This window comes from Empidonax traillii, unplaced genomic scaffold (assembly GCF_003031625.1).
Source record: "Empidonax traillii isolate 1590-97213 ecotype Southwest subspecies unplaced genomic scaffold, ASM303162v1 scaffold65:size4453928, whole genome shotgun sequence".
In the NCBI taxonomy this organism is placed as follows: Eukaryota; Metazoa; Chordata; class Aves; order Passeriformes; family Tyrannidae; genus Empidonax; species Empidonax traillii.
In genome coordinates this window covers 4,106,863-4,131,415 of record NW_020955258.1, presented here as the reverse complement: position 1 = coordinate 4,131,415, position 24,553 = coordinate 4,106,863, and the positions used below count along the sequence as shown (strand labels likewise).

Genomic DNA, 24,553 nt, shown 5'->3' with positions numbered 1-24,553 from the left:
TCCAGCTTGCCAAGGTCCATCCGGAGGGCAGTGTTACCCTCCAGCACACCACTGGAAAAGCAGGCCCCTGGTTTTGCACTCACACCTGTGTACTTCCCAAGGACTCTCTGCCCCACTGCACAGGTCCCCACGGAGTGTGGTTGGTGTCACTGGCCCCAAGGACAGTCCTTGGCCGGCTGCCACAGGCTGCCAGCGGCTACCCAGTGCTTGGAGCTTGGTGACCCAGGAACTCCTACAGCCACTTTATAGCCACCCACCCAGACTACGCTGCACACCTTTGCCTGCCGGGATTCTGGGAGAGCCGGTGTCGGAAGCCTTACCAAAGCCAGCCTCAGGGCACCCCGCTCCCCTTGGCTGCACAGACAGGCCCCTCCTGGCAGAGAGGTTATGCCTGGGGCACTCAGACATTTTTTTGCCTTTTGTAAACCTGTGTTGGTCAATCCCAGACACTTACTTGTTTTCATGTGCCCAGGTCCTCATTCTTGACATTTTGGAAGACGAGTTTAAAGTTGTCCTTTTCCCTGTCCTGGGATACCTCCCTCAGCTGCAGCCTTTAAAAGGCAACAGTCTTAGTTTGGCCTCTTCCACTTCTGGCACTCAGTAAGCATCCAGCACGGTACTCTATCAATATACATAAATATAGATATGAAACATAAAACATTATCATAAGAATTCTAGACAAACAAAAAAAAAATAGCTTTACCTGAAATGCCAGTCATTCCAATAATACTTAAGAATGCTGAAGTTGGCACTTGAAACAAGAATGTTAAGGCAAAAAAAAACCCATTTGAAAAACATACTAGGCATACTAAGAAAATCATCATGACCACTGTCACTAGAAGGTGACAGTTGTGGTGATTTAATGTCCAACCAAGCATGAATAAATAGTTCAGTTCCTCACTTACTCAAGGTGAAAGGTTCAAAAGATATACATTAAGGTTCAGTGGGTTATTGCCAAATCCATAAAGACAGTGAAACAATTCCTGCAAAGTTTAAAACAACCGTGGTCTATTTTTTTTTTTTAAACAAATGCGACAAATTCTTTTGCAAAACTTTCCTGGGCATAAAATTTATACTTCAAGTTCACATTTTAAGGAAATAAAATAAGGTACTTTTTTTTTTTTTTTAAATTAAAAAGTCTCTTTCTTAAAGGAACTGTCAGTTTATCAGTAGATGGACCCAGTGTAACATTATCAAAGGATTTCAAGTGGTGATGTAGACTGGGCAATGCGCGTGCTAGCTCCTGTCTTCTTCCTTCTGCTATCTGACCAAAACTAGAGGGAAGGGTTTCATTATGATTTTGACCTGCAGAAAGGAGAGGCAGACACACTGGTATTTTAGTATCCAATAGTCATAGAAGATCCTATTGCTATTACCTTTAACAAAGCAATCTCTGCAAATAATTGACCTGTACAGACTAGTGGACCACATCTCTGTTTGATAACCCTTTACGAAAATATTTTGCTATACAGGGACCATGATCCAGTCACATGTACCAGCAGAAAGTTCCTGCTGATGTGTGATCTGGTCTGGATCCTTCTTTTTCTGCTGCAGAAAGATGGCAGTGCCAGGTGATAATCCCTGAGCAATACAATGTCCTTACAGCTTCTGACTTCTCATATGGGAACAACTTGCAGTTCACAGTGCAGTGAACAGACCTAAAACAACACACATACAAGAGGATGCGATCCTGTCATTTTAAACTTATTACCTTAGTGGTTTGTACATCTTTATTTAAAAGGCAAACATTGTAAATAATTGTATTTCAGTACTCTGTTACAGCAAATGCATGAATTTCATAGCCAGATGTCTGTAATGATATAACACCTCAGGAGATAATATCTTAACATTACAAAAAAGCAGCCGATAGCCTTTGTGTATGATACAAATATTCTTATGTAGAGCTCATTTTTAAAATGAGAGGGTTTGCCATTTATCCTGTAATTATCATCTCAAATGCCCAGTCCTGCACGTTGCAGACAAAACTTTGGTGGCAAACAGAGTTACAGTACACAAAATGTAAGTTAGCACAGCCAAGAGTACAAAGACTCTTGAATATGAATCTTAACATGACTCTTTCTTGGCTCATAATCAGAGTCTTTTAGCTCCTTGTATTTCATAGATTAATTCTTTTCATTGCTGACTGACATCATACATTCTTTCACCCTTACTGACCGAAATATTTCTCAATAGCAAGATGCTCTTTGAAATAATCAGCTGTCCAAGAAATCTACATACCCCTGGGCTGATCCCCTCCTTAGTACAGGTTTTCTGTATATTATATAGGAACACTTTCAATTGCAGTAACTTGCAATTGCTTGAAATTTCTCTTAATCAACTGTAGGTTATAAAAAGCAGGTAAAATAGTGGTTCAATACATGGACAACTCTGGTTTCCAAAGTAACCAGTTAAAATACAAAGTTCTGTAAAACTTGCTTATGTTGGACAGAAACAGGCTTCTCATGGAATTAACTCCTCTGAAGGTAGTTGAGCAGTTAAATCTGACTACCTACAAAATCAGACACAAACAGATGCACATGGCACAGTGTCTACCTGTACTACATGTGGTAATTCTCAAGGTCCACAAGTTTAATACAAAGGTACCTGCTGTCCCAGAGGATGGTAAAAGCCTGGACTCCCTTACCTGCCCCATGGTAGATGATTGTCCAGCAAATTATCCTCGTTGACACCTCCACAGAATAGTGGTAATTGAGTAGAATTACACTTGCAGAAAATGGTCTTTAATAAGCTACTAGGAGGTATATGTTGGTCTGTAAAATCTCTATTATAAAGTTTCTGAAGTTATTTTCCTTGGCCTTTGTGGATTTGTAATGGCCCTGTTGGCTTTGTATTAACCCTAATAGCCTTACAGTTGAGTCTTTTTTACTCTTGTACTCTTTACTTTTCACTTTGTATTAATAAATAAAAGGCTTTTAAAGAATAGATCAAGCTTTTCAGCAATAAAAAAAGATCATTTCAAAGCTTCCCCAAAAACCTCCCTTTAAAAGCCTGCTGCTGCATCAACCAGCTACTTACTTTGCTCGTGCTACAGAGCAAGTCCCGGCTCTTAAGTGACCTGCTTCCAATCTCAGATATGCCAAGGCTGGTTTTAAAGTTAATCCTTAACCTCCATTAGTGACAGCATAACTATGGTGTAGCATTTTGGTAGTGCAATAATACAACCATAATCACACACCTGGTCTCTGCTGCATCTTCCTCCAAATCTCTGATGTGGTGAATGTTTACAGTCTTGCTGCAAAAAAGCTCCAGTAAATGTTATTATAGGCTGTAGTGAGGAAAAGACATTAAAACACAAGGGAAGCAAACACAGGTTCTATAATTATATTTTATTGCAACTGCAATGCTTTGTCTGCTCCTGAAGGCTCCTTTAGCCAAATTTGTTTCAGACTTTTTTTTCTGTACCAATTAATAAACACAATAAGCATGTACAGTTTTCTTATTATTTTATTGAAAAGGTACATTTAAAAAAATACACAGACATTTTACTATTATGGATTGCTGATAAAGATGCTCTAAAAGTTAATTCTCTTCTTATTTTTCTTTCTTCCACCTGTTGTCCCCATTATCACATAATGACTTCAGTCTGAGCACTGTGTATTGATTCACCTTTATAAAAGGGTTGGGGAGGTAAGAAGATAGGTGGGGCATTACTGCAACATATTCAGTAAACAGAGAATATGATCAATTATAAATATTTTATGTTCTGTACATTATTGCATTAGGGAGCCACAATGTTATGCAGCATTGTTACAAAGGAAACTAGTTAGAAATGAAGAAAAAAGGATATTTACGTACAAATACATGGATCCATTGTCTTCTTGAACAATGCATATGAGCTGTGGCAATGTGCATTTGAAAAGCTTTTTTTTCTCTTTAAACATTGATTAGCAACACCAGTGAGGAAACAACAAAAATAAGTTAAATGAAAGTAGCAAACAAGTAGTAATCTTAACTCTATGTTATATGGCTTTCTATTTTTGATTTCTCTAAATCAAGTGTGACACAAAAGAAATAATTAAAAGCTTCAGCCCTGCATTGCTTTCAAACATTTGCACAGAAACTAAAAATGTTAAGATCAGACATGTGATACATCTTTAATACTACACAAGGTACACCAGTACTGGGGCCTAGGACAGCACACAATCCCTGTCAACAAGAACACATGGAAAAAATGGATGCAATTCTTTCTTGAGATGTTATCCATGATCTAGCATTTTGTTCATCTACCTTTTTTCCATATTAGATTGTAACCCATTGGTTTTCAGAGAAGTATTTACATAGGTGTGAGTGAGGAAGACCCTAGTTTTCAAGTCTGTCAGGAAAATATTTTATGTTCCTTGATTCCAAGGTGCATCATATACATTTAAAAAAAAAAAAAGAAAAAAGGAAAAAAGAATAGAAGCATGAATTTTTAATGGTATAAATGTTATGAGCAATTTAATTTTTAAGCAAATCACACTATTTTGATTAAAAAAATAAAGACAGAGATAGACTGAGAGAGTTGTCTAGACTCAAAAATGCACTGCCATCAATGATGGATTTTATGATGTGCTTGGATGAGGTGTCCTTCTGGATGGCATTGCAAAAGAGAAACACATTTTAAAATCTCGACCCCTTTGCTGTTTTCCTTTTACCCTTTGTACTGGCCATAGTTATCTCTCTTTTGTATCAATAAATTAGTATGGTGCAAAAAGTATGGAGGCAGGTGTCGCCCGGATGGGCCCATGGGCTGGCCTCAGGAGAGCTGGTGGTATTGCTGGTGCCTGGAACAGGGATGCAGAGGGCCGGGGAGGAAGGGACAGAGCTGATGAAACAGCTGCAGCTGCAGCAAGAGGAGATGAGAGGAAAGCAGGTGCCAGCGGCTTAATCATGTCCTTCTGGAATGCAAGTTTTGCCTGGAATAAAACACACACAAAAAAGGAATGTCAATACAGTTCTCCCCATGCCTACTTTTACATGAGGGAAAAAGTGAACTCTGACACAGAGCATGCTGTGGCTTTTCACAGAAGCCTCATGTCAGCTCCTTAGAAATGCTACCTACATTGTCCTCTTACTCTCAAGGCAATTACAGCAACCAAATCCTATATTTAAAGATACATAGATCTCGTGAGTCTAGAGACAGTCACATGTTTAGAAGGAAGCATAATTTGCAAGTGAACAACTTCATATTAATTATAACTGCGCATGAAATATTAAAAAAACCATGATTGAGACTTCAATATCAAAAGTCAAATTTTCCACTTGCAAAAATGAATTATAGAAAAGTAGAGTGGTCAAGATGGGAAGCTGATCTTAGTCCACTCAGCTTTTCACCTGACACTGCAGACCTGCTCTATTCAAAGTAGAAATATTTTTTAAGATCAGTAACATAAAGAATTTTTCCTAAAATAATTATTAGTCTGTTTATGACCTGGTGCCTGTGGTGAAACAGATAACCAGAAATATATACACTGTGGTCTCACTGAAAATGGTTTGCACCATAATCAAATGTTTGTGGAGGCAAAGATACTCGTGTCCTTCCCTTATAACTGGTAGTCTCTTCTTATGCAATAGATTATAAAATGATGTATTACACAAGTGAAGATTAGCATGTGCAGAACCTATTGAATGGAGAGACTTAGAGAAAGCCTGCAGTATTTTCATTTGCCTCTACACAATTACAAGGACATATGAATATTTCAGCTTTTAAAAGCTTTTCAAATGATTCCTCTTGCACACATACATCTGCATCTCTCTCTTCCCCACCTATAAATTGGTTTTGTGCCATAGGCGGCAAGCACTTTTCTCTAATGAATAAAGTACAGGCTGATCCACGAGCAAATAAACATACAAACTGTGCTGTGCTAAAGCCAGCCTGAACCCTGGCTGCAGCTGACTGGCAGAACCAGCTTGTGGGATTCCTGGAAATGCAGGCGGGTGTGAAAGGGATTGGCTAGGGACACAGAGACAGGACAGGTGTTTCGATAGCCAGTGACAGACACAGCCTGAACACACAGATAGGCAATCAATTCTCCTAAACACCTGATGACTCTTTTGCACCCACTAATACATCCACACAGCACTCTGTTTTGCTGTATGCAGAGAAAGAGCTTTAATATTTTTGTATCTTAACATTCTATATCCTTTTCCCTGACTGCATCCATCAAAACTGAGTTATCTCAGGTGTGTAGAAAGACAGAGTATATCCATTGCTGCTTTCAAGAAGTGCACTAGCCCAGCAGAGCTGATACCTTTCCACAGGGTACACGGTTCATTCCCCATTCCACTGATTATTCCCTTCTTTCTAGCAGTAAATAACACTCACACTGCTGTCTGCATACCTTTGCCTGGGCAGACAGAATACATAACTATCTTCAAATCTGATCCCTGTGCAGACTCAGCCTGCGGGGGAAGAGAGGCTGCGGAAGCGTTGGGTCTGTCATGTTCCTGTCTCTGTGTGGTGGGAGTCCCCAAGGTCACAAATTTACACAGACAGTGAGGAGAAATAAAAATACTTACTGCTAAAATACTTGGGTTGCGCTGCAGTTTGTTGTAAGGACTATATTTAGGTTTCATAGGCTTTCCTGCAACTCTGTCCTTATGCCTTCGGCTGGAAATGTGCTGAAATAAATATCCTCACATTTAATTAGCTGTTTAAACATTTCTCGGTTTTGAGTTTGAAATTGATTTATCAGCAGGATATGCCCAAGCCCCTGTTTGTAAGATAAAGTAGGTTCTTTAGAGAGAGCAAAGATGAGTTTTGCTAAATTAAACATAACAATTTGAAGCACATCAAATAGAGAATCAGAAACTAATCAAATACAGCGTATTTTGTGATCCAAGACAGACTCTGCAAATTATCGGTATTTTTGTCAGTATCTCCTTTTTCCACTTGAGAAGCTTCAAATCAGGCAGAGCTGTAAGCAGTAGGTCATAGGGATACTCAGAAGTAGGAGGTAAATTTCCATCCTGCTCATGCTGTTCAGTTGCATAAATAATTCAATATTAGCTGAAGGAAGAACCATTACCCAGGGATATGTCTACACCATGCAATTTAATGTTATCTTAGAACTAACTAAAATAACAGGGAATGAGAGGACACATCCACACAGCACAGGACCATCCAGTTAGAGATTCCCATTTGGGTATCAGCAACACTATGTCTGTATGAGCGCAGCTCTGAACCCAGGGCTAATTGACTCAGAGAAGAGCTGCATGTTCATACAGCTACACCATTAATGATAACATTGTTCTACACAATTCAGACATATCTAGAGTATTACCCTCCTGTTGACTGTCCCAAACCAATAGATTTGAGTCACATTTTCCTTCTCACATAGCATTAAAACTTATTCCAGTAGACTGAAACAGCACTGAAGGAAGAATTCAGGGAATCTCAACCCAGAATTTCTTATATGTGGGAGACTAAAGTTCACATCTCTCTGGAACTACAGCAAATTTTTAAATGAGATCTTCTATGTTATTCATTGATACTGACACCTCTGCTTTATGACTGTCAAGACCATTTTTCCCAGCTGAAACAATTATCTGAATTTGACCTATGATGAGCTATTTAGAAATAGCTGTGGGATGACAGATAGGAAATAGTAAGTTCACTTAGTGTTCACCAAAACATCTTCACCCTACATCCCATCTACAATATTGCAATACAGCTAAAACCAACAAAGGAGTTCCAGATACATGCAAACTACCTGTTTAAGCTGAATTTCTGAATTAACATGGACATCGCAGATTTCACAATGAAACGTCTTGTTCTGCAGTCCTGACCCTTTACTGCCATTCTGCACCTTCAGTCGGGATCCAGGCCGAGGGTAAGACTTGATGGGACCAGCACCATTCCGAGCCTCGACCATGGTCTTGTGCTTGGAGCCTAATGGGCAAGGAGATGTAGGTGAGCTCACCATCAGCAGCATAAAAACCACATCCATCAGCCTCAGGACTTTGTAATACTTTTATCTTCAAGACAGAATGGTTAAAATCACCACAGATTGGGACTAGTTATCACTCTGGTTTTGTTCAGAGTAATTCCCACTTCCATGATCTAAAGGCAAACCAGAAGGGTTTGTGCAAAAAGGGAACAACAGACATACTGGACCACTGCCTTGCTGTTTGGGGGCAGTGTGTGACTGCATGGCCAAAGTGTTTGCTGCTTATTGTTCTGCCACAATCCATATAGCTGGTGAATCACAAAAAAGGGTATTAGCCAAGAGTGGGACAGGAACCACAGCAATCGCTCAAAACGTGCCTAGGAACAGTAATGCTTCAATAAATATCCTCTGATTTGGAAGGAATGGCTGCTTTGTCCATTTCAAGAATGGATTACAGCTGTAAAGCCAGGTTCAATGGTTTGTTAACAAGCTTTACAGCACCAGTACACCATCAGCACACACAGCAGACAGAGCACATTAGGGATTGCTGCTTGTGGTCTATTAAAGGGAGCATATCTAATCTTCAATCATCAGAAAATTCTAGGACATCTAGGAGATTTAATGAGCCCATTCTAAAATTATCATAAATATGAAACAACAATAATTACTGTAAGTTGTACCAGCAAAATAACAGATGACAGTGATAGTGAGATGAAATATGGAGGAGAGGGAGAACAGACATTTTAGAAACCTTAGTGTTACGGAAACCACTATGATCCTACTATGATCCTCACTGGGAAGGTGCAATGGAATCTGCTTAGGTAACATGAACTGTAAGGATTTTGTTAACTAAAAACTTACAGAGTACATGAAAGACAGTAAAAAATATTAGAGAGTGCTTTAATAGAATATCCAACACCACACATGAAATTGTCATTAACAAAACTGGTTTTGTAACTTGACGTTGTAAGTTTTAACTAAGAGATTCTTCAGTAAAGTGTGGCTACCAGCTTGTTACACTGAATTTTAAAAATTTGCACACACAACTGACTTGGACCATGTGGATACTCACCTGTATTGTGAGCTTCTAGTTGTGAAAGGGAATTCACAGCCACTTTGCATAATGAACAGTAAAGTAGTTTTTTGGCTTTTTCCTCTTCTGACTCAGTAACTGTGTCAGCAGCTCCATTTGTGCTCTTGCTGGATGAGGCAGGTGCTAGAGGTGCCACTGCTGCCACTCCAGATTTGGGAAGAAAAGGACCCGCTTCTGTATTGGACTGCTGACTTGCACTATTGGGTTTTGCTTTCCCTTTATCTTCTAAAAGAAGCAAAATACATATGTAAAAATAAACCACACACAAAAAAATCATACAGTAATAGTCCTGTGGGTTTAGTGAACCTAATACCACAGGGGCCTAATTAATTTCATTTTATGAAAGAGAGCAGCCCCTTTGTGTAATTTGACAAAAGGGGTGAATTTCTTGTTTTTAAGGCCACCAGTGAATACTAATGACTTAAAAAAACTCATGCTGTTGTTGTTGCTGTCATGCTGCAGGTATTGCCAGTTGAAAGAAGCCTAAGAAAGCCTAAAGGCAGACAGGCTTAGGGAGACTGGACAGCACTCAGGAAAACGTGCAAGGCTTTGCACTGGGAATTACAAAAATATTTCTCAAAAACTATATATTTGCCTTTTGAAGGGCTCAAGTTTCTCAAAGTCACTGGGAGGACACTGAAAGGCTCCCATACCATTTTGACATATGATATCCCTCATTTCAGTTACAGGAGTTGATTATGGTAACTACATGACACACGTGAACACGGCTGCTAATATTTATAGTTTTTTCCAAGAACAATTCCCCATATATCTGTAGATTAGATGGCTTCATGTGCATTCAGTGCATTCCTGTATCACTTCACAAGCATGAGTCAATCATCTGTGCTCCTATGAGACAGGCAGGTATTCATTTTGCAGATGGCAATCACAAAGCAAGAGATTAAATGCCCCAACTGTGCCTAAAGAGGAACTTTGTGCCAGAGCCAGTATTCAAATGCTCCCTGCTTACGTGCTGCCTACAAGAGCTCATTGCATTTTAAGCTATTCAACTGCAGGCCTTGTGACCACAAGCTGTATAAGTTGCCAGCAGTAAAACAAGCTCTACCTATAAAAAACATGGGATGGGAGGGGGGACAGCACAGTGGTGCTGGTATGAGCAACCCTGACAAAACGGACATGAGAAATGATTGAGTTGTCACTCTGAACAATAGGAATCAAATTTTATTATCTAAGCAAGTACATCATCTACATAAGAGCAACCTCTTAAAAACCATTTATATCCCATTTGAAACGCCTGGCATAGTTTTAAATACAGTTAAACTGACTTGAAAAACTAGGTTCTGTTTTGAGCATTTATTTTTAAACACGGACCCTTGCACTTTATGTTTACAGCTACCAGACTCTGTTTTAACATGATTCTGTGTATCAGGCCAATGCTGCTACCAAGAATTCTGAAAACAGGACTGCACCCACTCAAACACTCGAGAGCGTCTATGATCTATGAACAGCCATCCTGAAACTAAACCCCAGAGCTATTTGCATATTTCCCAGAAGAGCATTGTAGTATATCAATTTTAGATTGTTATAAATGAGGAGAAAGAAAATTTTAATAAAATAAGTATTATTTTTTAAAATAGCAATAAAAAGACTTTGAAATTACACAATATGGACAGTACTAAACACTGAAAACAGCCAAGTACAAAGACTACTATTAGGACCAAGTTAATGTTAAAACCAGATTTTGAAGGTATTTTGATTAATAACGCATGATAAAAGAAACTGATGTTAAATTGTACTTCATAGGCTATTCAATTTTAGCGTCTCTATAGTAATAAGTCACATCTGCAAAAAACTAGAACACTTTATATAACCTATAAGTCTTCATAAAATACAGTTTTAATAAATAGTAGTTGTTAGCATTCTAAATTAAAGAGTTTTCAATATGGAAAATTCTCAGAGGTGCTAATATCTACAAATGAAACACACTGAACAGTTGCCACTTGCAAATTCACATTACAGAAAAATAGACTTGTTGTTGTTGTTGTTGTATATGCCGTGTTATGCCCGACTGCAAAAAGCATAACACCAGGATATATGTGAACCTCAGTGGAACAGAGGAACATTCCTCAGTATTTTGCATTTCAGGCCTTAAAAGAAAAATATACCTGCAGAACAGCAGCTGTATACCAACATATACTGACTACACTTCTTGTCTGGGTCCGAATTTTTATGTTGTTTCCCATATATTTTTTTTAAGCATAAAAATTCGGTGCTTTTGAAACACCTCCTAGAGGTAGAAGTCATCTCCTGCAGCGAGTGACAGAGCGGGTGGCAGGGGGCAGCAGGAACAGCAGCTGATGGGTGTGGGGTGGACTCCTGAGAGACACCCTCGCACAGTCAGTGCACGCTCACACTCCTGCCCGCAGCCCCTGCCTGCGCTGTTCTCACTGACCACAACGAGAGAGAGCAGATTTTTATTTCTTTGTTTTGCCATCAAGTGTCTGCAGAGTGAGATCCCAAGACACGGAAGAAGATCTATTTTACGCAGGCCACCAATTACCATCACAGACTGACGGTTTTCCAATGTTGAATTTAATAGTTGATTGAGAAATCACAGATTTCACTTCTCACCCAGCTGACCACCAGCTGATGTAGTATGTAGAGTTTTATATTCCATGGATTTACAGTGCTGTCACTATTTATAATACAAAGGAATTTTACAGTATACAATGCGTAACAAACTAACAAGAAACTTCCAGAAAACTAGAGATAAGTTACCAGCATCCAGCTGGGCTCAATTCTGCCAGTATCACAGCTTTTGGAAAGAACCTCAGTTCACATAATAACTCTTTCATTTGGAAAGCTTCCTGAAGCAAATAAGCTCTTCATCGATGGGGATGTATAAGGAGAGACATACGCCCCTCTATGAATTAATGTTTCCTTCCACCATTCTAAATGTTTAATGCAGAACATCTTCAAAGATCATAATTGTAAGGTTATTATACAGTTTAACTCCCACAGAAAGTACACAGAGCTAAGTGCATATTTGTCACTGCAGTGGGGCCAGAACTGGGTTTTCCTGGCTTCTAAAATCAGAAAATTGCACTTCTCCAAATGGGCTTTTGATAACAGCTTATTGTTTTCAATCCACAGAATTCAAAACACCATTACTTACAGTTTTATGTGTGAGACAGAAATGCCAAGTATTCAACCGTGCAAAGCACAGGAAATGCAAATTGCATGTATATTATTCTCCTTTTTTCTACTTATAGCACAGAGCTAACAAATAAGATCTGCACTCAGAAATCAAAAAATGTAACTGTTAATGGCTGCATGCCATATTTCCAAATGATAATCACCTTATAAAATACATGTGGATGGTGAAATACAGCTGTAGGATTATAGTCCTCTTGCTATTTCTGAAGGTAAGTATTATTGAGAATAGGCTCATACTTGCTTTGATCTCCACCTAGGTTGAGGCCAACAGAGCCAGAGGCCAAATGGGTGCAGACGTGCGTCCATCCTGCCCCAGACCACTGACACAGCAGCTTCTGCTGCACGAGCACAGCTGGAAGCATGAGACCACAGCAACACCAGCTCTTCCCTGAAAGCAGTAGCTGGGATTCAATCTGCATCAGGTCAGGTTGAAATGCTCACATCACAACTCACGAGCAAGAGGTTAATTTAAAATCTAATTTGTACTGTTGCACTGTATCTATGTTCCTTTTCCATTTAAAAAAGCCATATTTCATCTTTGTTAAATTCCTGTCTTTAAATTAAGTCTTCCTTTTTTTCAAGATTCCAGAAAAGTAAATTGATGATTCAGGTTCTTACTGAAGCCTGAATTTATTTTGAAGTAGAGCCCAGGGAAAAAAACTAAAGCAAGCTAATTAAGTATTGCTTTGGGCTCAGTAATATCATGCTTTTGTCACCCATTACATTGTTTTAATTCTGCTTTGAAGTTGTTTCCATGTATTTCTGCTTGTTTGACTCATGCTTATGTCAGCTCCATGTTAAAATTCAATCTGATCAGTCACTTTGAGTATATGTACCAAGGTCAGGACACTGCAGGATAACACCTGACAGGTTCAAATCTGCAAGTTCTACCTCCCAACAGAGGACCAGCTGGACTGACTTACCAACCTCTGCAGGTCACGTGACTCTCACTGCAGTTGCTATGGCACAATCCATAGGACCTACCTATTAATGCTGAAGTCCTAGTCCAGCTAAGTGAAGGTGTTCTACTTCCTAGCCCAAAAAGGGGCAAAAATGTTACTGTAAAACTTCTTCCCTCTGACACTCAACCTCCATCTCCTCTATTCAGTTATTTTCTTTCCTGGCAAAAAATTGAATATGAGCACTCTGCCCCAGCTCATAGTCCAGTGATCAATGCAAGCCATGAAGAAAGTAAATATATATTTTCTGATCTCACTAACCATTTCATTAAGCAGTTTGGTTCACACGGCATGTTTAAGAGAGTGCACTTATTTCACTTTGTGATTTGTGTGAAGTGTTTACAATTTCATAACATATATATCTGCATGTTCTAAATATATATTTTACAATGATCTTGTACCATACTAAAACGTGCCTGTAAGCACTGATTTCTATAGCTAGGAAATATAATTTTTGAATGAGAGTGATGATTTTGGTGCCTGTTAGGAAGAAGTTCTAATTTGGACTTCATGACGATATCATACATGCTATTTTCAACAAAAAAGTTACTTATAATTCAGATCCCTAACTCAGAATTTACAGTCTTGATAAAAATAAAAAACAGAGATTCTAAATCTTATTAATAAATCTAGAATGTCAATGGAACAAGTTTTTCTGTATCAATAAAATCCATTGTTACAAACACTCCACAACATGCCCATCTGCACAGTTGCCACTGATGATACACAAACAGCTTTGCAATGAACTTCTGTTCCACAACAGCTTGTTCAAATAGCAGTTGGAATTAAAAGATTATCCAAGGTATACATGATACACTTGCAAGAGCCCTTTCCAATACATATTCTAGAATCTTTCAGATATGAAGTTCTGTTATGATCCTAATAACCCTTACAAAACTGTTATGTAAATTTTCTGCCAGTATATATAACAAATAAATTTTGTTATATATAAACTTGCTCTTACTCTAACAATAACAGAAGAAATAATATTTCAATTACTGAAAATAGTGTGTCTGCATGTGATGAAAAGTACAACTTTGCACCTGCCTGCTTCTCTTCTCCACCAGAAACTGGGACTGTTGTCCACGACTGGTGGTGAAAGCTGAGCATGCAAACAGTGAAGGACCCTGGGAGAGAGAACAGCTGCCCAGCATAGCGCTGATTGCAATGGAGGAGGCTCCCCACCAGGAAGAGACCATGCCATGCTTATCACCACCCCCCACCAGGCTTCAGCTTCCCACCTTTCCTTGTGCCAGGTCCTTTTCGCATCCCTCAGCTTCAGGCACTGAATGGCAGCTGTACACAAAGTACAGCAAAAGGGCAGCACAGGCACTGCAAAGTGGCCATGGCTGCTCTACAACCCTACACTGAGGCTCTTTTGAGAGATCCGCTCATTTGCCATCCTAGATATAGAAATCTGGTTTTATATTTCTTTTACCTGCTCACACAACAGAACATATTGCCAAGTTAGAAAAGACAAATTATTTTTGGCAGTAAGATATTTATTATTCTCTGTCACAGAGGTAAGGAAATAGTAAACACTTGTGCTTTGCTGCTTCTTGAAAAACAGGAAGGAAAGAGCCATGCAATTTTCAATGCAATTTCCAATATAAACCAGCCAGGTAATTTTGTCGCTGTGCTAGGGAAACACAGCAACAAAATAATTTACTGTGTAACTCAATCACTGCATGGTTATCAAGGCTATACAACTGGTGAGCAGAAATGATGCACAGTTAGGTGAAAAGCCTTTGTTTCAATCAGCCTTGTTTATGCTGATATGTTACAATACCACATCACCACTGAAAGAACAACTTTATAAAAACATGGGCAACCTGATGATTCTGAACACTTTCAATTAACTTCTGACTATGTCACTTTCTATGGTAACTAAAATCAAAAGTGATTTCTGAAAGGAGACATTCATGTTTTACTTACGGGATACTGAAAGTGTGGTGTGAAGATTGTCTTATGATAGCCTTGAGTTCACATAAGTTGTGCTACGAGGACCTACTATTAGTTTGAAGTGTTAATTTTAGAGAGTAAAGCAAAGATACCTCCCAAACTGGTAAAGCTGTATTGAGTAAAACAGATTTTCAGGTTCTCCCTATATTTTCAACAGCTCCAAATATGCCTGTGAATATTGGGCTGCATTAAACAACCACTGAATCCCACAGTGGTTACAGAATGGGAAGAGGAAAGCAATGAGATTGCCAGCCTATTGTATTACGTGCTCTTTCCCTGATCAACTGTGTAGCAAAGATAAATCAGTTGCATTAATTACAGTCGTAGACAATCCAAGAAATTTTGCTGAAAAGCTTATCACTGTAGCTAAACTGGCATCAATGAACACAAAGTAAAAGTGTGTCTATTGAAAAATAAAATTCTCAGTTTAAATTTAACATGTTAAATGCTTGGCACATCTGACACAAATCTAAAAAGTGACACATTTCCCACTACATTCTTTTTCCTACACTTCTTTATAAAATATGCCCACTGATCATGCTGAAGAGAGGCAAGTTACTTGATATTACCTAAATCTAGTGTTTGACCTCTCTGTTCTAAGCTTTCTGCACACGAAACAAGAAGGTGGTCCCCAGACCAAGTGATGTTCAGTTTAAGAGCAGAGATGACAGCTGCAGACAGACAGGTATGAAATCACATAGAGACAGAACAACTAACACAGGCACTGGTGTGACAGTCAAACTTCTCACAAGGTTTTTTCTGTTTTTCAGTCCATCACAGTGAAAGAGAATTTTCAGAGTTGAGAATAACAGATGGAAGTTTGGTGGCTAATTGCAGAGAACTCTTCACAAATATGCCCAGGAAAAGCAGAAAGCTGTTTTGGAGGCTGTTTTCAATGGCTGATGGGTGGTAGGTGCAAGACAGCATTTTGAAATATATTACAGAAGACATACAAAGGTATGGAGAGCTTTGAAAGTGAAGGACATGAATATGCAGAGAGCAAAAATCAGTAGCTTTACCTGTACCACAGAAATATTGTAACAAAATTTGCAGCATTCAAAACAAAAGCATTGAAAGTAGAGAGATCACAGTCAAAAAGGTTACAAGCCTGGTTGAATGTAATTAAGGGAGACATTAGGAAACCAAACCAAAATAAAATCAAGGTCGGGAAAACTTATTTAGTCACACTGTACTTATAGTACTGCCCAATCAAACCTTAGGATCTACCCTGGGACACAGGTCTGGGGATAGAGAACCTCCTCAAGTCATTATACTGGAAACAATAGCTGCTGTACATCTCTTTGCCCTGAAATTAGATGTGGAGGGAGAAAATTATCAATGAGTGAATTAATAAGATGATAAGAAGGGCCTCCTTCAGTGTATTAGCAGAAAAGCTACTGAATAGAAGGTCAGACAATAGCTGTAGTAAGAAAAGAAAGTTTCAAAACGTTGTTCTTCACAGAAAGTCTTATCTTATTCTGGTTTGCACTGCTATAGAGGAATAAAGTGCACACACAATTACTTTTTCTTCTTATGAAAGAGAACACTATGAGTAATATATGCCATAAAGACAATAGCAGGAGAGCAATTAAGTCATTAATGGTCACAACCTGTACAGCATTTGTAAGTACTTTGGCCTGCATCTCAGCATCACTCAAAGAAACTCCAACAAAACAAAAAACAAAGAGCACTAGGTTATTTCTTGACACTCATTAAGACAGAGTTAGCTAACTTTGATAAGGTATTCTAAAGTCTTTTTTGTTTTATCTCCACATTTGCTGAATAATGAGACTCTAACGGCTGTCAGACAAAATACCTACTTTCTCACCAGTTGTGCAGTCTACTGAGAAATGAGGCTGAAAAACCCGTAGGGCTCTGTTCTAGAAAAATTCCACTGCAAACCTACATTCAAATCAGACAGCACAGTGTATCTATTAACCCTTTGGACACCTTTAGTTTTTGTAAAATGTTTTTTCTTCAGGCTGTGTGAAAAACAGCTAAGTTTTACATAATGAAATAAATCTGTTTGTCACATTCTAAAGAGAACTAATTTTCTCACTATACAAAGATGAGAAACAAATGGAAGCTATAAATATAAAGCTTTTCATCTCAAACACAAATGTGCCCTGAAATAAGCTACAACATGTTTTCTCAAGATACTGAAGCTACATCAGGAAATGCCTGTGCAATATTAGGTGAAGTCAGTAGCTAGACTGATTTTTTGATTAACTGCATCATTACTCTCCAACAGACTGAGCCAAAGTTATCTTTTTTCACCTTAGAAGTATTGCTGGTATGGCTATGGTACAGCAGCGATGTTAACAATTTCTTAGGTATTTTATTTCTGATTTGGTGTACCAAAGACTCTGACAAAGGAAGCTGTGTTTTTCTTCAGAGTACAAAAATATATGTAACTGATCAGACTAAAGATGTAATGTTACAAAGGTTTGCAATTTTGAATGGTTTTAATTTTTATGAAAGTGGACTGATGAGAATTAGAAAATAGTCAGAAGTACACATAGTTTTGCAAGTGGGAAACTCCGCCCTGCAAAATCTATTTCTGTACCTATTTGTACACCTTCCTGAACTGAGAATGCCTGCTGCTCCGATTACCAGAGCGTCTGAGATGATCCTGCTGTATTGCCTATGATTTTTAATCAATTCCTTGCACAGTTTGAAATTCTTAGGGGATTGGTTTAGGTTGGCTGGCTGGCGTTTTAGATCTGGTTTACAGACCAAGATCAAGAAAAATCTGTATGCACTCACCAGGGTGGAATTAAAAAAAAAAAAAAAAGGTATTTTGGTATGCACATAAAAAGCATATAGCAAAATAACTGTGCAAATTTGTTATGTTTCAACAAAGGGCATTCACATTTCAAAAAGCCTCTTCTTCAATATTTCAACACAATACAATTTCTCTCTGCAAAAGCAAGAAGGGTTGATTCTGTTAACCAAATAAGGTTAACCACTGTTAACTAAAATGCAGGAGTGTGTATAGTATGTCTGGAAAAAAACAAACTTCTAACACTCACTGAAGGCAATATGCGTAGTGTCTCCGTGTCACCTGCTTGTCTGCAATGATTTTTTACAGAATGCATATTTGTCTTTTCCTCATCTGAAAAGAGATTATTACAAGTTCCAACTTCTCTGCTCCCTCCTCCCCCTTCTCCCACCCCTGTTTTTAGACCTAATAGGGTGAACAGGTAACTATGGTGAATGCAGCATGTTACTACCACAGAAAATCAACTTGTTTTCAAACACCATCACAGAGCAATTTCCTAGTGTATAGTGCCAATATCAACTTTCTCGCTGACACGTTGATAGGTTGAGAAAACTCTCACTAGAAGTCTGCTCATAAAACTCATCAAGATCAGTAGCACTACAGTGCTGGCAATTGAAAACAAGGTGGATCTAAAACACAGCTAGCACATGAGAATGCTAATTTAAAGAGTATCCATAAAGTGAAAACACCCAAAAGCTTAGTCTTCCTGGGTCCTGTTGCTGTATAGCTAGGCAAATTTACTTTCATCTTTTCTGAGCTATGCCAGTCTGTTTTAGCTGAAATGGGAAAATCTCCAAGTTGGAAAACTATAATACAGTGTAGGCCAAGCTTGAAATACAGTATAAGATCTGTTATTACAAAATGTGACTCTCCTATGTAATAGTAAATATTTTTTACTAACTATAAACTTATCTCTTTATGACACCGGACATCTATTATATTGAAAGTATTTTATACTCCCGTTCCAGACTCTGCCACATTTTTTTTAGAGGTCCTAGAATGCAAACTTTCTTTACTATTGCATTGTCTTTTAAACTTTTTAATAATGTAGGAATGCTTAGAAAAATAGTTTTCAACAAACATGCCATATTCTGCCCAGACATCCTTCACTTCTATGTAGTCTTGGTTCATCTTCTCAACTATAAAAATAACATTGGCTCGTCCACTTATGAATCTGAAATACATTACTAGAAACACATTTCACTTGCTGCTTGTACAAAACAAAAATCTTAAAACTCTACCCACAGATGCTGAAGTGCATTGGAAATCAAAACAAAATTTATGGGTCCCTGAATAAAAGAATCAAGAAGAACTGACAAACTGTAGTAAGTACATTCTCATGGGCTGAACTACTTACTCAGTACTTGCCCACGCAGAACTGCCACTGAAGTCAGCTATGAAACACTCATCTTCATTTCAGTTAATGGCATCCACAATTGTACATTCTTCCCAACTTCTGTAGAAGGTTTGCCCGAGGACTGTGAGTATTCAGTCATGCCCTCAAGATTTGACAAATAAATTGCATTTCAAATATGACTTGTCTAACAAACACCAAAATATTTTCACTCTCCTTGAAAACAAGTAATAAGGAAATAATGAGTAGCCTAATATTTGTATAAATAATTTTTATACTACAGAAAATGTAGGACATTTCTGCCTTCACTGCTGGGAGGGAGGAGGTAGAGAAAAGGAAGCAAAGTCAAGCCCAGGAGGGTGTGTGTGTGTGGGAAGGTTTTTTTAAGATTTGGTTTTATTTCTCATTATCCTACTCTGATCTGACTGGTATTAAATTCAATTAACTTCCCCAAGTCAAGTTTGTTTTGTCTGTGACAATAATGTGTGAGTGGTTTCTCCCTGTCCTTATCTCAACTCACGAGTCTTTTGCTGTATTTTCTCTCCTCTGTCCAGGAGGAGGCAAATGATAGAGCAGCTTTGGTGGGTACCTGACTTCCAGCTGGAATTGCAATAGCTCATCAGTGTAATTGTGTCAGCTGCAGAGTTTATTCTTCAGTTAATGGCACCTATCACCAGCTTGCAGTAGAGGTGCAGAATTTGAAATGTGCTTGTTAGCATTATTATAGAGAGATCAAAGATTTCCAGGAGCTCCTGGAGTTTATCAGCACCAAAATGTGTAGTATGAGTGCTCTTCCTTTTAGACATGGAAAGATGAATCTGGAATATCCACTTTTCAAAAGTATCAACAGTAAGACTTACAGGGAAGAAAGTGTTTAAAGATACAACCTATTATAATGATTCCCTGTTAGTAGACTTTGACTTGCTAATTTTTCTTTTGGCTAATCTTTCATCTCATGGGTATAAACCAAACAGTAACTTTCTGAAACAGCTGCTGAAACTACCTACCAGAAAATGCTCAGAAGCTATTTACTATTAAATCAAATACAGGCATTACATGTGCCATGGATGTAAATACACATATGATACTTGCAAACAGTGTACTTGTGGTGAATTTATGAGCGTTTATTAATCATATTTTATATTATCAACTATAAAGGAACTGTGATCAAGCAGCGAACCCTATACTGTGCCTCTGCCTCTATTTTGGGGGCAGAGTTTCTACAGCCAGCAATATAGAGTGATCTTCATATGGCTGTTAAATACTGAATGAAAAAGGAACAAAACTTACCATCCTCAGAGCATGTAAAGAAATATGCCCTTGAAACGACTCTCTGTGGTGGCTGACTCAGATTGAATTTACTACTTAGTTGACCGTAAACTATTACCTTTATCTAACAGAAATATGCCTGTGCTTAGCAGGCACTATCTGAATGCACATAAACACAGATGCATGGTTATTTTATAGAGTAGAACTTCATCAGCATTCTTTATGTAAGCAGAAATGTGAAGAACTGATGAGGCTCATCAGTAGCTTTTGATGAAGGCTAGACCTGAGCACAAGCATCTTTGAAGGGCATAAGACACAATCTCTAAACAGGGCACATTGACACTGGGTATAGCAAACCAAACACCTCCTTGACATGTTCCTCTCCTAGAGCCTCTCCCTATCCCTGCCCCACCCTCAAAACTGACACCTTTGTCACAACATACTTTGAGGTCTGGAGGACTTTGGTACACTACATAGAATGAAAAAATTTAAGAATAATTGCCTTAGAAACTAAATTTTGAGGTAACTATAATGGCATCTATATGACAAATAACCTAGAATTTCCCAGAACAGATAAGACCACAGGTTAGCTGTGGAAGCTGTCTGTCTCTGGCTCCTATCTACTTCTCAATGATTATCTAAAAAACAGTTTATTAGAACTATGTAAACAAGCCATTCCTTCAAAATAAGTGGAAAACAAGGTGATAAATGGAAACAAATGTTAAGGTGAAAAGGGATTTTGTTAAGAGATCTGGTATCATTCTTGGGATTACTCTAACTAAAGGGATGCATATGGAAGAGTTCAGAACTTAAGCATTGGCAGAAAGCTTTTCAAAATAAGCAATGAAAGCAAGATGACTAAGGGAGTGTCCTGACTGTGGACTTGTGAAATACAAACTGAGCCCTTCCCTGGGACGTTACACCTCACTGGTAGTTGATGAATAAAGAGCATCGACAATTGGGATGCTGGAGAAATCCGACCCATCATACACTTCCTGAACAAATGTGATTCAACATGCTGCATGCTACTTTAGTAATAAAAGGAAAAGCCACTCAGCTTTGTTGTCAAAACATCCACAGAAAGCCTTTGATGAACTCAAATCCACAGTCAAGACCTCAAGATCAAGTTTTCTAAGTCTGCTAAAGCTTGGAGTTGCCACTCCTGCTTAATGGGCCAACTAATTACCGTATGTCTACATGACATCAAGTGGCATTTGTCAGGTCCATCCATGTCTCTAGGTTATTTTCAAACCATGAGCTCATCAGCTCTTTCAAATCAAACCCACTCAGTGTCAGATACTGTACCACACTCCAGCACGACAGTGTTCTCAGAACAACCTGCAGTTAGCTTTAGTTATGCAGCTGTAAGGACTGGAATAACTCTTACAGGACCTGCTTAGGATCAAGAAACCGGCAAAAAACTTCCCAGTCCCATCCCTTTCCTGCCATCCTTGCCACACACAGCAGATGAGGACAGGACTGCTCATATGATGGAATATCATCACCATGACCCTGTGCACTGCTCGTTGAGCTGCCTTGGGAGAGGGCTACAGAACAAAGCAGTAGCATGAAGGGTCAGGACTTGAAACAGATTCTAGCATTTGGCCTAGTTAGGAGGGTAATGCTGCCTGTTCCTGTATCAGCTGAACAAAAATGGGAGAGCATCCAAAGGGTCTATCTGTACCTACTAAGTCACAAGAAGCAGAGCCTTCTGCTCTTATTTGAGCAAGGACTGAACTTGAAATGCCCATACCTATCATTTCACAAACAGACACAAGGCACGCAGAGCATTCAGTGAATGGATCTAAGACAGAAGAAAAACTCCCCCTTTTATAATCTGAAATATGGTTTTGACTTTTGAGTAGTTTAAAACAGTTACAGTTACTTCCTGATTTTCATATCAAAGTAAAATGCAAAAAAGGTGATACCACATCATCTGTCTGCTTCATTTTGAACTATTTATTTTGATTTGGAAGTATGATCAAAGAATTCCTCTTTGCTTGATAAGTAAACAGTGGTATTTCAATGCATTTATTATCATATACATTCCTAAGGGACTCATCACTGCAAGCACCCAGACTATGCTAACCTGGAATCACAGACACCATCTTCTATTGTATTTTTCGAGCTATGTTAAAACCACACTTGAAATATTCTATGTATACTGGTTATAAGCCCTGCCCTTTTCTAAAGCAATGCCATATATATATACATTTATTCCTGTACAGCCATCCTGAAGATCCTGGGCTTCCACACGGAGGGACAGGAATCTTTGCCACTGTACTGAGTTTGGGTGGCTAAGCTTTGGTAGTGGGAGGGCTACAGGGGTGGCTTCTGTGAGAAGCTGCTAGAAACTTCCCTGATGTTCGACAGAGCTCAACCCCATGAACTTAAGGTTATATTTTCTCTCCCCTGCCCAGCTGAAGAAGGAAGTGACAGAGTGGCTTTGAGGGGCACTTGGCATCCAGCCCACCAGGATCCAGAATACACCACCATCCAGGACCACAGACCCTCAGGAAAGAGCAGCTCCCAGTGCTCTTTAACACAGCTGTTCTGTAACCACATCTCAAAGCAGCTACATAAAAAGCTTGCAGTGTCACAGGAGTGATTTTCTAGCATATGAAATTGCTTATAGGCATCACCAGACTTTTCCTGTGTGGTTTGAGAAACTGTGAGGGAGACATATTATGAAAAGGTCCCCTATGGTCACCTCTGATCTGCAAATACCCTTCAGGACAAGCAGAGATGACCCAAAAAGAAGTGGGGTAACAACAACCTTTTCACATAATCTGCGGCATTTTCTTCCTGTCTGCAGAGTGAAGAGGATAGGATGGTGGTATTTATCATTATCAGTAAACAAATATTTTCTAAACAGCAAAGAGTTGTGAGCTTGGAAAACAAGATCACATAGTAGCCTAATCACGTTAGAATGCAAAACTTGTGCAATTCAACCCATCAATATTCACTTACCTGAGGTTGCAGCCACCTATACCATTCCTGTACAATGCTTTATTTTTACATGTTTCCTGATGACAAATTTACAGATGCCATTTCCAAGTCAGACTGTATTATTAACATGAGCAGGGAGGATCACGCTCTCACAATGGGGGCATTGTCATGCTCAGATCAAGTCCCACAGTCACCCCTTTCCATTTGGCTGAGGTTACTTTTGTCTGCAGGAAACCATGTTCTTCTGGAAACATCCCAAAAGACCTTAAAAATTATTATAACTTCCATAGCTCTACCAGCAGCCACATTTCTCAAGCTGAAAAGAACAGTTGTAGAGAGACCACTGCATCAAAAAATTTGAAAAATAAGAACTGGATGAATTCGGGGTTTACCTTTGACGGATTCCACATACAAGCTGAGCTAACAGCTATTTTTTCTGTTAGTACTATGGTGGTGACTTCTGATCAGTAATTGTTTTGGATCTCATGCTATATCTGACCCACAGAACACGTAGCAAACTGGACATTTTAGTTCAATATATAACAACTGCTATGTCTGGAGAGCTCCAAATCATTCATGGTTATCTCACTCAAAATGGCAGCACATCAAAAAGGGTGCTAGTCATGTCTGTTGTGTTCTTTATTAGCAGATCTACATAAGAGAATAGTAACTGCAGTTTTATCAGTTTACTGTAATATTTCCTACCCATTCTGCACTAATACCCATGGAAGCATAGCAGATGAAAAAAGCACACAAGAACTTAAAACTGTCTTCTCTGTTTAGCTTCTCTTTCTACTCTTCGATACACAAGAAAAGGACAGCAGAAATTATTTACTGCTTGATGAGCATGTCTCAGGAACTGCCCAGAGTACAGTGGCTAAACAACAGCTCCACAAGTGGTGGAGTTAAATTTCCTTCCTTAATTTCATTTATCTTATGTACTTCTAATGCAATTTTTTTTAGACTTACACCACACCTACACACTTTTAAATCCTTTGCCTGGAACGCAGAGTCCCTGGCCAGTCAGCAGGCCAAGCAAAATGGCAGCATCTTTCAGGATGGACCATAAATTAGGGCTTCTCTTCTACTTATGTGCCAATTTTCATCAAACTCATAGGA

General features: G+C 38.8%; 1 protein-coding gene across 10 annotated transcripts in view; it reads right to left on the bottom strand.

The window, feature by feature from the left end:
* Positions 1 to 3,447: 3,447 nt before the first annotated feature.
* ZNF385B (zinc finger protein 385B) overlaps positions 3,448 to 24,553 on the bottom strand; it is a 160,842-nt gene continuing 139,736 nt past the window's right edge. For all 10 annotated transcript variants that reach the window (XM_027880245.1, XM_027880246.1, XM_027880247.1 and 7 more), the window contains 4 exons: positions 8,962 to 9,207; positions 7,713 to 7,891; positions 6,520 to 6,621; positions 3,448 to 4,916 (listed from right to left, as the gene is read on the bottom strand). In XM_027880245.1, coding sequence (XP_027736046.1) covers positions 4,698 to 4,916; positions 6,520 to 6,621; positions 7,713 to 7,891; positions 8,962 to 9,207 — 746 coding nt within the window. In that variant the 3' untranslated portion in view covers positions 3,448 to 4,697. The remainder of the gene's footprint in view (positions 4,917 to 6,519; positions 6,622 to 7,712; positions 7,892 to 8,961; positions 9,208 to 24,553) is intronic.